Source organism: Salmo trutta, chromosome 30 (assembly GCF_901001165.1).
Source record: "Salmo trutta chromosome 30, fSalTru1.1, whole genome shotgun sequence".
Taxonomy (NCBI): Eukaryota; Metazoa; Chordata; class Actinopteri; order Salmoniformes; family Salmonidae; genus Salmo; species Salmo trutta.
In genome coordinates, this window is record NC_042986.1 from 34720419 (window position 1) to 34733936 (window position 13518).

Here is a 13518-nt window from a genome sequence, read left to right on the forward strand (position 1 = left end):
GGCTGAGCCTCAGCTGGTGTTTCAGTATTCAGATGCTGTCCTGTGATGGCTGATTCTCCGCTGGTGTTTCAGTAATCAGATGCTGTCCTGCTTGTGTGTTTATTGTTTTCTAAAGGTATGCTCACTTTACAACAGCTTCACAACATACTAGAACTAAACAAGTAGAGGTTGAGTCATACCAGTGCACAACATTGTGTGTGTGTGTGTGTGTGTGTGTGTGTGTGTGTGTGTGTGTGTGTGTGTGTGTGTGTGTGTGTGTGTGTGTGTGTGGAGAGAAATTGCTGTGTGCAGTAATGTGGGGTGTTGGGCTATGTCTGTGGCCTTGCCTATCATATAAATTATGAATACAGTGATGGACGGGAAAGGAGCGTTGAGATGAAGGCCATTACATCTTAATAAGACAACAGGCAGAGGGACACACAACACACACACACACACACACAGAATCAATGTTTACATCTCATCTGCAGATAAACTCTCTGTAATGAAGAAATCTCAAACTTTTAGAAAGAACAGATCGAACCACATAGATTTTCTTTGTCAATATGTTCAATAGTTGCCTTGGCAATCTGTAGTTTTTTTTAATCAATAATACTGAATGATATAATTATCACACACACACGCGCACACACACACACGCGCGCACACACACGCACACACACACACACACACACACACACACACACACACACACACACACACACCACACACACACACACACACACACACACAGACACAGACACACACACAGACACAGACACAGACACACACACACACACACACACACACACACACACACACACACACACACACACACACACACACACACACACACACACACACACACACAGAAGCACACGCAGACAAGAACAAAACACACAAACACATAAATAAGCATAGTAATAGTCCAAAAGTGTGCTCCTTGGTGGCAAGAAACGTACATCAATACATGGAGCTGGTGGGTTATACCCATCCCCATCCCCATTACCAAGTGCTGGTGGGTTATAACCATCCCCATCTCTATTACCAGTGCTGGTGGGTTATAACCATCCCCATCCCCATTACCAGTGCTTGTGGGTTATAACCATCCCCATCCCCATTACCCAGTGCTGGTGGGTTATAACCATCCCCATCCCCATTACCAAGTGCTGGTGGGTTATACCCATCCCCATCCCCATTACCCAGTGCTGGTGGGTTATAACCATCCCCATCCCCATTACCAAGTGCTGGTGGGTTATAACCATCCCCATCCCCATTACCCAGTGCTGGTGGGTTATAACCATCCCCATCCCCATTACCCAGTGCTGGTGGGTTATAACCATCCCCATCCCCATTACCCAGTGCTGGTGGGTTATAACCATCCCCCATTCCCCATTACCCAGTGCTGGTGGGTTATAACCATCCCCAGTCCAATTACCAGTGCTGGTGGGTTATAACCATACCCAGTCCAATTACCAGTGCTGGTGGGTTATAACCATCCCCAGTCCAATTACCAGTGCTGGTGGGTTATAACCATCCCCAGTCCAATTACCAGTGCTGGTGGGTTATAACCATCCCCATCCCCATTACCCAGTGCTGGTGGGTTATAACCATCCCCAGTCCAATTACCAGTGCTGGTGGGTTATAACCATACCCAGTCCAATTACCAGTGCTGGTGGGTTATAACCATCCCCAGTCCAATTACCAGTGCTGGTGGGTTATAACCATCCCCAGTCCAATTACCAGTGCTGGTGGAATATAGCCATCCCCATGCTCATTACCCAGTGCTGTAGGTTATAGCCATCCCCATGGAGCCAGTGCTGGTGGATTATAGCCATCCCCATGCTCATTACCCAGTGCTGTAGGTTATAGCCATCCCCATGAAGCCAGTGCTGGTGGATTATAGCCATCCCCATGCTCATTACCCAGTGCTGTAGGTTATAGCCATCCCCATGGAGCCAGTGCTGGTGGGTTAAAGCCATCCCTATTATCCAGTGCTTGTGGGTTATAGCCATCCCCATCCCCATTACCAGTGCTGGTGGGTTATAACCCATCCCCATTACCCAGTGCTTGTGGGTTATAACCATCCCCATCCCCATTACCAGTGCTGGTGGGTTATAACCATCCCCATCCCCATTACCCAGTGCTGGTGGGTTATAACCATCCCCATCCCCATTACCAGTGCTGGTGGGTTATAACCATCCCCATCCCCATTACCCAGTGCTGGTGGGTTATAACCATCCCCATCCCCATTACCCAGTGCTGGTGGGTTATAACCATCCCCATCCCCATTACCAGTGCTGGTGGGTTATAACCATCCCCATCCCCATTACCAGTGCTGGTGGGTTATAACCATCCCCATCCCTATTACCAGTGCTGGTGGGTTAAAGCCATCCCCATCCCCATTACCCAGTGCTGGTGGGTTATAACCATCCCCATCCCCATTACCAGTGCTGGTGGGTTATAACCATCCCCATCCCCATTACCCAGTGCTGGTGGGTTATAACCATCCCCATCCCCATTACCCAGTGCTGGTGGGTTATAACCATCCCCATCCCCATTACCAGTGCTGGTGGGTTATAACCATCCCCATCCCCATTACCAGTGCTGGTGGGTTATAACCATCCCCATCCCTATTACCAGTGCTGGTGGGTTAAAGCCATCCCCATCCCCATTACCAGTGCTGGTGGGTTATACCAATCCCCATCCCTATTACCCAGTGCTGGTGGGTTATAACCATCCCCATCCCTATTACCCAGTGCTGGTGGGTTATAACCATCCCCATCCCCATTACCAGTGCTGGTGGGTTATACCCATCCCCATCCCCATTACCCAGTGCTGGTGGGTTATAACCATCCCCATCCCCATTACCCAGTGCTGGTGGGTTATACCCATCCCCATCCCTATTACCAGTGCTGGTGGGTTATAACCATCCCCATCCCCATTACCAGTGCTGGTGGGTTATAACCATCCCCATCCCCATTACCAGTGCTGGTGGGTTATACCCATCCACATCCCCATTACCAGTGCTGGTGGGTTATAACCATCCCCATCCCTATTACCAGTGCTGGTGGGTTATACCCATCCCCATCCCCATTACCCAGTGCTGGTGGGTTATAGCCATCCCCATTACCCAGTGCTGGTGGGTTATAACCATCCCCATCCCCATCCCCATTACCAGTGCTGGTGGGTTATACCCATCCCCATCCCCATTACCAGTGCTGGTGGGTTATAACCATCCCCATCCCTATTACCAGTGCTGGTGGGTTATAACCATCCCCATCCCCATTACCAGTTCTGGTGGGTTATAACCACCCCCATCCCTATTACCAGTGCTGGTGGGTTATAACCATCCCCATCCCTATTACCCAGTGCTGGTGGGTTATAACCATCCCCATCCCCATTACCAGTGCTGGTGGGTTATACCCATCCCCATCCCCATTACCCAGTGCTGGTGGGTTATAACCATCCCCATCCCCATTACCCAGTGCTGGTGGGTTATACCCATCCCCATCCCTATTACCAGTGCTGGTGGGTTATAACCATCCCCATCCCCATTACCAGTGCTGGTGGGTTTTAACCATCCCCATCCCCATTACCAGTGCTGGTGGGTTATACCCATCCACATCCCCATTACCAGTGCTGGTGGGTTATAACCATCCCCATCCCTATTACCAGTGCTGGTGGGTTATACCCATCCCCATCCCCATTACCCAGTGCTGGTGGGTTATAGCCATCCCCATTACCCAGTGCTGGTGGGTTATAACCATCCCCATCCCCATCCCCATTACCAGTGCTGGTGGGTTATACCCATCCCCATCCCCATTACCAGTGCTGGTGGGTTATAACCATCCCCATCCCTATTACCAGTGCTGGTGGGTTATAACCATCCCCATCCCCATTACCAGTTCTGGTGGGTTATAACCACCCCCATCCCTATTACCAGTGCTGGTGGGTTATAACCATCCCCATCCCTATTACCAAGTGCTGGTGGGTTATAACCATCCCCATCCCCATTACCAAGTGCTGGTGGGTTCTAACCATCCCCATCCCCATTACCAAGTGCTGGTGGGTGATAACCATCCCCATCCCCATTACCCAGTGCTGGTGGGTTATACCCATTCCCATCCCCATTACCCAGTGCTGGTGGGTTATAGCCATCCCCAACCTATATTACCCAGTGCTGTAAGTTAAAGTCATCCCCAGGGAGCCAATGCTGGTGTGTTAAAGCCATCCACATGGAGCCAGTGCTGGTGGATTATAGCCATCCCCATGCTCATTACCCAGTGCTGTAGGTTATAGCCATCCCCATGGAGCCAGTGCTGGTGGATTATAGCCATCCCCATGCTCATTACCCAGTGCTGTAGGTTATAACCATCTCCATGGAGTCAGTGCTGGTGGATTAAAGCCATCCCCATCTCAATTACCCTGTGCTGGTGGGTTAAAGTCATCCCCATTATCCAGTGCTTGTGGGTTATAGCCATCCCCATTACCCAGTGCTGGTGGGTTAAAGTCATCCCCATTTCCCAGTGCTGTTGGGTTAATGCCATCCCAATCCCCATTACCCAGTGCTGGTGGGTTAATGTCATCCCAATCCCCATTACCCAGCGCTGGTGGGTTATAGCCATCCCCATTACACTGTGCTGGTTGGTTAAAGCCATACCCATGGAGTCAGTGCTGGTGGGTTATAGCCATCCCCATAACCCAGGGCTGGTGTGTTAAAGCCATCCCCATCCCCATTACCAGTGCTGGTGGGTTATAGCCATCCCCATCCCCATTACCCAGTGCTGGTGAGTTAAAGCCATCCCCATCCCCATTACCAGTGCTGGTGGGTTATAGCCATCCCCATCCCCATTACCCAGTGTTGGTGGGTTAAAGCAATTCCCATTCCCCAGAGCTGGTGGGTTATAGCCATCCCCATTACCCATTTCTGGTGGGTTATATCCATCCCCATTACCCATTACTGGTGGGTTATAGCCATCCCCATTACCCAGTGCTGACATGTTATAGCCATCCCCATTACCCATTACTGGTGGGTTATAGCCATCCCCATTACCCATTACTGGTGGGTTATAGCCATCCACATTACCCAGTGCTGACAGGTTATAGCCATCTCTTTACCTAGTGATGGTGGGTTATAGCCATCCAAATTACCCAATGCTGAGGGGTTATAGCCATCCCCATTTCCCAGTGCTGGGGGGTTATAGCCATCCCTTTACTTAGTGATGGTGGGTTATAGCCATTCGCCTTACCCAGTGCTGGTTGGTTATAGCCATCCCTTTACCTAGTGATGGTGGGTTACAGCCATCCCCATTACCCAGTGCTGGTAGGTTACAGCCATTCCCATTACCCACTGCTTGTGGGTTATAGCCATCCCCATTACCCAGTGCTCAGGGGTTATAGTCATCACCATTACCCAATGCTGAGGGGTTATGGCCATTTACATCACCCAGTGCTGGAAGGTTATAGCCATCTCTTTACCTAGTAATGGTGGGTTATAGCCATCCCCATTACCCAGTGCTGGGGGTTATAGTCATCCCTTTACCTGGTGATTGTGGGTTATAGCCATCCCCATTCCCCAGTGCTGGGGGGTTATAATCATCCATGTTCCCCAGTGAATGGGGGTTATAGCCATCCCCGTTCCCCAGTGCTGGGGGGTTATAGACATCCCCATTACCCAGGGCTGGTGGGTTAAAGCCATCCCCATTACCCAGGGCTGGTGGGTTAAAGCAATTCCCATTACCAGTGCTGGTGGGTTATAGCCATCCCCATCCCATTACCCAGTGCTGGTGGGTTAAAGCAATTCCCATTCCCCAGTGCTGGTGGGTTATAGCCATTCCCATCCCCATTACCCAGTGTTGGTGGGTTAAAGCAATTCCCATTCCCCAGTGCTGGTGGGTTATAGCCATCCCCATCCCCATTACCCAGTGTTGGTGGGTTAAAGCAATTCCCATTCCCCAGTGCTGGTGGGTTATAGCCATTCCCATCCCCATTACCCAGTGTTGGTGGGTTAAAGCAATTCCCATTCCCCAGTGCTGGTGGGTTATAGCCATCCCCATCCCCATTACCCAGTGTTGGTGGGTTAAAGCAATTCCCATTCCCCAGTGCTGGTGGGTTAAAGCAATTCCCATTACCATGTGCCGGTGGGTTATAGCCATCCCGAACCCCATTACCCAGTGCTGGTGGGTTAAAACGATCCCAATCCCCATCCCCAGAGCTGGTGGGTTATAGCCATCCCCATTACCCAGTGCTGACATGTTATAGCCATCCCCATTACCCATTACTGGTGAGTTATAGCCATCCACATTACCCAGTGCTGAGGGGTTATAGCCAGTTCCCGCTCAGCCCAGTCAAAACTGTTCGCTGCTCTGGCACCCCAATGGTGGAACAAGCTCCCTCATGACGCCAGGACAGCGGAGTCAATCACCACCTTCCGGAGACACCTGAAACCCCACCTCTTTAAGGAATACCTGGGATAGGATAAATTAATCCTTCTAACCCCCCCCTAAAAGATTTAGATGCACTATTGTAAAGTGGTTGTTCCACTGGATATCATAAGGTGAATGCACCAATTTGTAAGTCGCTCTGGATAAGAGCGTCTGCTAAATGACTTAAATGTAAATGTAAATGTTATAGCCATCCGCCTTACCCAGTGCTGGTTGGTTATAGCCATCCCTTTACCTAGTGATGGTGGGTTATAGCCATCCCCATTCCCCAGTGCTGGTTGGTTATAGCCATCCCTTTACCTAGTGATGGTGGGTTACAGCCATTCCCATTACCCACTGCTTGTGGGTTATAGCCATCCCCATTACCAAGTGCTCAGGGGTTATAGTCTTCACCATTACCCAGTGCTGAGGGGTTATAGCCATTTACATCACCCAGTGCTGGTAGGTTATAGCCATCTCTTTACCTAGTGATGGTGGGTTATAGCCATCCCCATTCCCCAGTGCTGGTGGGTTAAAGCAATTCCCATTACCAGTGCTGGTGGGTTATAGCCATCGCTTTACCTGGTGATGTGGGTTATAGCCATCCATTTTCGTTATGATGGTGGGTTATAGCCATCCCCATTCCCCAGTGCTGTGGGGTTATAGCCATCCCCATTCCCCAGTGCTGGGGGGTTATAATCATCCATGTTCCCCAGTGAATGGGGGTTATAGCCATCCCCATTCCCCAGTTCTGTGGGGTTATAGCCATCCCCATTCCCCAGTGCTGGGGGGTTATAATCATCCATGTTCCCCAGTGAATGGGGGTTATAGCCATCCCCATTACCCAGTGCTGGGGGGTTATAGTAATCCCCATTCCCTAGTGCTGGGGGCTTATAGCCATCCCCATTCCCCAGTGCTGGGGGGTTATAGTAATCCCCATTACCCAGTGCTGGGGGGTTATAGCCATCCCCATTCCCCAGTGCTGGGGGGTTATAGTAATCCCCATTACCCAGTGCTGGGGGGTTATAGCCATCCCATTACCCAGTGCTGGGGGGTTATAGTAATCCCCATTCCCCAGTTCTGGTGGGTTATAGCCATCCCATTACCCAGTGCTGGAGGGTTATAGCCATCCCCATCCCCATTACCCAGTGTTGGTGGGTTAAAGCAATTCCCATTCCCCAGTGCTGGTGGGTTAAAGCAATTCCCATTACCATGTGCCGGTGGGTTATAGCCATCCCGAACCCCATTACCCAGTGCTGGTGGGTAAAACGATCCCAATCCCCATCCCCAGAGCTGGTGGGTTATAGCCATCCCCATTACCCAGTGCTGACATGTTATAGCCATCCCCATTACCCATTACTGGTGGGTTATAGCCATCCACATTACCCAGTGCTGACAGGTTATAGCCATCTCTTTACCTAGTGATGGTGGGTTATAGCCATCCAAATTACCCAGTGCTGAGGGGTTATAGCCATCCCCATTTCCCAGTGCTGGGGGGTTATAGCAAACCACATTACCTGGTGCTGGTGGGTTATAGCCATCCCTTTACTTAGTGATGGTGGGTTAAAGCCATCCGCCTTACCCAGTGCTGGTTGGTTATAGCCATCCCTTTACCTAGTGATGGTGGGTTACAGCCATCCCCATTCCCCAGTGCTGGTGGGTTACAGCCATTCCCATTACCCACTGCTTGTGGGTTATAGCCATCCCCATTACCCAGTGCTGGGGGGTTATAGTCATCCCTTTACCTGGTGATGTGGGTTATAGCCATCCATTTTCGTTATGATGGTGGGTTATAGCCATCCCCATTCCCCAGTGCTGTGGGGTTATAGCCATCCCCATTCCCCAGTGCTGGGGGGTTATAATCATCCATGTTCCCCAGTGAATGGGGGTCATAGCCATCCCCATTCCCCAGTTCTGTGGGGTTATAGCCATCCCCATTCCCCAGTGCTGGGGGGTTATAATCATCCATGTTCCCCAGTGAATGGGGGTTATAGCCATCCCCATTACCCAGTTCTGGGGGGTTATAGTAATCCCCATTCCCCAGTGCTGGGGGGTTATAGTAATCCCCATTCCCTAGTGCTGGGGGGTTGTAGTAATTCCCATTACCCAGTGCTGGGGGGTTATAGCCATCCCCATTACCCAGTGCTGGGGGGTTATAGTAATCCCCATTACCCAGTGCTGGGGGGTTATAGCCATCCCATTACCCAGTGCTGGGGGGTTATAGTAATCCCCATTCCCCAGTTCTGGTGGGTTATAGCCATCCCATTACCCAGTGCTGGAGGGTTATAGCCATCCCCATTCCCCAGTGCTCATGGGTTATAGCCATCCCCATCCCCATTACCCAGTGTTGGTGGGTTAAAGCAATTCCCATTCCCCAGTGCTGGTGGGTTAAAGCAATTCCCATTACCATGTGCCGGTGGGTTATAGCCATCCCGAACCCCATTACCCAGTGCTGGTGGGTAAAACGATCCCAATCCCCATCCCCAGAGCTGGTGGGTTATAGCCATCCCCATTACCCAGTGCTGACATGTTATAGCCATCCCCATTACCCATTACTGGTGGGTTATAGCCATCCACATTACCCAGTGCTGACAGGTTATAGCCATCTCTTTACCTAGTGATGGTGGGTTATAGCCATCCAAATTACCCAGTGCTGAGGGGTTATAGCCATCCCCATTTCCCAGTGCTGGGGGTTATAGCAAACCACATTACCTGGTGCTGGTGGGTTATAGCCATCCCTTTACTTAGTGATGGTGGGTTATAGCCATCCCTTTACCCAGTGCTGGTTGGTTATAGCCATCCCTTTACCTAGTGATGGTGGGTTACAGCCATCCCCATTCCCCAGTGCTGGTGGGTTACAGCCATTCCCATTACCCACTGCTTGTGGGTTATAGCCATCCCCATTACCCAGTGCTCAGGGGTTATAGTCATCACCATTACCAGTGCTGAGGGGTTATAGACATTTACATCACCCAGTGCTGGTAGGTTATAGCCATCCCTTTACCTGGTGATGTGGGTTATAGCCATCCATTTTCGTTATGATGGTGGGTTATAGCCATCCCCATTCCCCAGTGCTGTGGGGTTATAGCCATCCCCATTCCCCAGTGCTGGGGGGTTATAATCATCCATGTTCCCCAGTGAATGGGAGTTATAGCCATCCCCATTCCCCAGTTCTGTGGGGTTATAGCCATCCCCATTCCCCAGTGCTGGGGGGTTATAATCATCCATGTTCCCCAGTGAATGGGGGTTATAGCCATCCCCATTACCCAGTGCTGGGGGCTTATAGCCATCCCCATTCCCCAGTGCTGGGGGGTTATAGTAATCCCCATTACCCAGTGCTGGGGGGTTATAGCCATCCCCATTCCCCAGTGCTGGGGGGTTATAGTAATCCCCATTCCCCAGTTCTGGTGGGTTACAGCCATCCCATTACCCAGTGCTGGAGGGTTATAGCCATCCCCATTCCCCAGTGCTCATGGGTTATAGCCATCCCCATCCCCATTACCCAGTGTTGGTGGGTTAAAGCAATTCCCATTCCCCAGTGCTGGTGGGTTAAAGCAATTCCCATTACCATGTGCCGGTGGGTTATAGCCATCCCGAACCCCATTACCCAGTGCTGGTGGGTAAAACGATCCCAATCCCCATCCCCAGAGCTGGTGGGTTATAGCCATCCCCATTACCCAGTGCTGACATGTTATAGCCATCCCCATTACCCATTACTGGTGGGTTATAGCCATCCACATTACCCAGTGCTGACAGGTTATAGCCATCTCTTTACCTAGTGATGGTGGGTTATAGCCATCCAAATTACCCAGTGCTGAGGGGTTATAGCCATCCCCATTTCCCAGTGCTGGGGGGTTATAGCAAACCACATTACCTGGTGCTGGTGGGTTATAGCCATCCAAATTACCCAGTGCTGAGGGGTTATAGCCATCCCCATTTCCCAGTGCTGGGGGGTTATAGCAAACCACATTACCTGGTGCTGGTGGGTTATAGCCATCCCTTTACTTAGTGATGGTGGGTTATAGCCATCCCCATTTCCCAGTGCTGGTGGGTTACAGCCATCCACCTTACCCAGTGCTGGTTGGTTATAGCCATCCCTTTACCTAGTGATGGTGGGTTACAGCCATCCCCATTCCCCAGTGCTGGTGGGTTACAGCCATTCCCATTACCCACTGCTTGTGGGTTATAGTCATCACCATTACCCAGTGCTCAGGGGTTATAGACATTTACATCACCCAGTGCTGGTAGGTTATAGCCATCTCTTTACCTAGTGATGGTGGGTTATAGCCATCCCCATTCCCCAGTGCTGGTGGGTTAAAGCAATTCCCATTACCAGTGCTGGTGGGTTATAGCCATCCCTTTACCTGGTGATGTGGGTTATAGCCATCCATTTTCGTTATGATGGTGGGTTATAGCCATCCCCATTACCCAGTGCTGGGGTGTTATAGCCATCCCCATTCCCCAGTGCTGGGGGGTTATAATCATCCATGTTCCCCAGTGAATGGGGGTTATAGCCATCCCCATTACCCAGTGCTGGGGGGTTATAGCCATCCCATTACCCAGTGCTGGGGGGTTATAGTAATCCCCATTCCCCAGTTCTGGTGGGTTATAGCCATCCCATTACCCAGTGCTGGAGGGTTATAGCCATCCCCATTCCCCAGTGCTGGTGGGTTATAGCCATCCCCATCCCCATTACCCAGTGTTGGTGGGTTAAAGCAATTCCCATTCCCCAGTGCTGGTGGGTTAAAGCAATTCCCATTACCATGTGCCGGTGGGTTATAGCCATCCCGAACACCATTACCCAGTGCTGGTGGGTAAAACGATCCCAATCCCCATCCCCAGAGCTGGTGGGTTATAGCCATCCCCATTACCCAGTGCTGACATGTTATAGCCATCCCCATTACCCAGTGCTGACATGTTATAGCCATCCACATTACCCAGTGCTGAGGGGTTATAGCCATCCACATTACCCAGTGCTGACAGGTTATAGCCATCTCTTTACCTAGTGATGGTGGGTTATAGCCATCCCCATTACCCAGTGCTGACATGTTATAGCCATCCCCATTACCCAGTGCTGACATGTTATAGCCATCCCCATTACCCAGTGCTGAGGGGTTATAGCCATCCAAATTACCCAGTGCTGAGGGGTTATAGCCATCCCCATTTCCCAGTGATGGTGGGTTATAGCAAACCACATTACCTGGTGCTGGTGGGTTATAGCCATCCCTTTACCTAGTGATGGTGGGTTACAGCCATCCCCATTCCCCAGTGTTGGTGGGTTACATCCATTCCCATTACCCACTGCTTGTGGGTTATAGCCATTTACATCACCCAGTGCTGGTAGGTTATAGCCATCTCTTTACCTAGTGATGGTGGGTTATAGCCATCCCCATTCCCCAGTGCTGGTGGGTTATAGCCATCCCCATTCCCCAGTGCTGTGGGGTTATAGCCATCCCCATTCCCCAGTGCTGGGGGGTTATAATCATCCATGTTCCCCAGTGAATGGGGGTTATAGCCATCCCCATTCTCCAGTTCTGTGGGGTTATAGCCATCCCCATTCCCCAGTGCTGGGGGGTTATAATCATCCATGTTCCCCAGTGAATGGGGGTTATAGTAATCCCCATTCCCCAGTGCTGGGGGGTTATAGTAATCCCCATTCCCCAGTGCTGGGGGGTTATAGCCATCCCCATTCCCCAGTGCTGGGGGGTTATAGTATTCCCCATTACCCAGTGCTGGGGGGTTATAGCCATCCCCATTCCCCAGTGCTGGGGGGTTATAGTTATCCCCATTCCCCAGTGCTGGGGGGTTATAGTAATCCCCATTACCCAGTGCTGGGGGGTTATAACCATCCCCATTCCCCAGTGCTGGGGGGTTATAGTTATCCCCATTCCCCAGTGCTGGGGGGTTATAGTAATCCCCATTACCCAGTGCTGGGGGGTTATAGCCATCCCCATTCCCCAGTGCTGGGGGGTTATAGTAATCCCCATTACCCAGTGCTGGGGGGTTATAGTAATCCCCATTCCCCAGTGCTGGGGGGTTATAGTAATCCCCATTACCCAGTGCTGGGGGGTTATAATCATCCCCATTCCCCAGTGCTGGGGGGTTATAGTAATCCCCATTCCCCAGTTCTGGGGATTGATACTCATACCATCTATTCTTAGACCACAACATTCCTTCTGTTCAGGCAATTTCTGTCAATCCAGATGGGGGATAAATCAAACGCCTTGCTATTTTTAGCTCTGACATAGAATTAGTGTGACAGCCGTTAGTAGAACACTCGGTGCTGACGGTTACTTAGCAACTGGTGCTTGGCAACCTTGTTGGTAAGCACTGATCGAGAAGGGGGAGGGAGAGAGGGTGGCTGAGGTGGGGAAGAATTCAAAGCCAAAAATGAGTTCATGTTTTGAATAAGCTGGGTATGCGGGAGGTTTTCCAGGCACTTAATGGTGAATATATAAACTATTGATGTTATGCAATGCCAAAATATAAATGTGTTACAGGCATTTCAGACAAAGAGTGTGTATTCAAACAGCTATGTTTGGGGAAAGAGCACCTGTTATAATGAAAGGGGTGCTCTTAGAAAGAACATCCATCAAGATTTCTGGAACTGATAACGTCATCAATTAACATTTCATTGCTTGTGTAGAATGAGTGGCTGCATATTAATACTTCATTAGAGCTGTGATACAGACAGAGGACGGTGAATGGAGGTTGGATGGAGGGAAGAGGGTGGATGGAGGGTGGCTGGAGGGAGGGAGGGACAAGGGTAGATGGATGAATGGGTGGAGGGAGGGAGGGAGGGAGGGAGGGAGGGAGGGTGGGTGGATGGATGGAGGGAGGGAGGGAGGGAGGGTGGGTGGATGGAGGGAGGGAGGGAGGGTGGGTGGATGGATGGAGGGAGGGAGGGAGGGAGGTGAATGGATGGAGGGAGTAGGGTGGATATAGGGAGGGAGGGAGGGAGGGAGGGAGGGAGGGAGGGAGGTGAATGGATGGAGGGAGTAGGGTGGATATAGGGAAGGAGGGAGGGAGGGAGGGAGGGAGGGAGGGAGGGTGGGTGGGTGGGTGGAGGGAGGGAGGGAGCTACAGCTGTCATTGATCTCTTGGTGTGTAACGC

At 51.1% G+C, this 13518-nt stretch overlaps 1 protein-coding gene across 1 annotated transcript; it reads right to left on the reverse strand.

Moving 5' to 3' along the window:
* Positions 1-11726: 11726 nt before the first annotated feature.
* LOC115168913 (N66 matrix protein-like) lies at positions 11727-12575 on the reverse strand. The gene has a single exon (XM_029724432.1). The coding sequence runs from the start codon at positions 12573-12575 to the stop codon at positions 11727-11729; it is 849 nt and encodes a 282-aa protein (XP_029580292.1).
* Between the last annotated feature and the right edge of the window lie 943 nt (positions 12576-13518).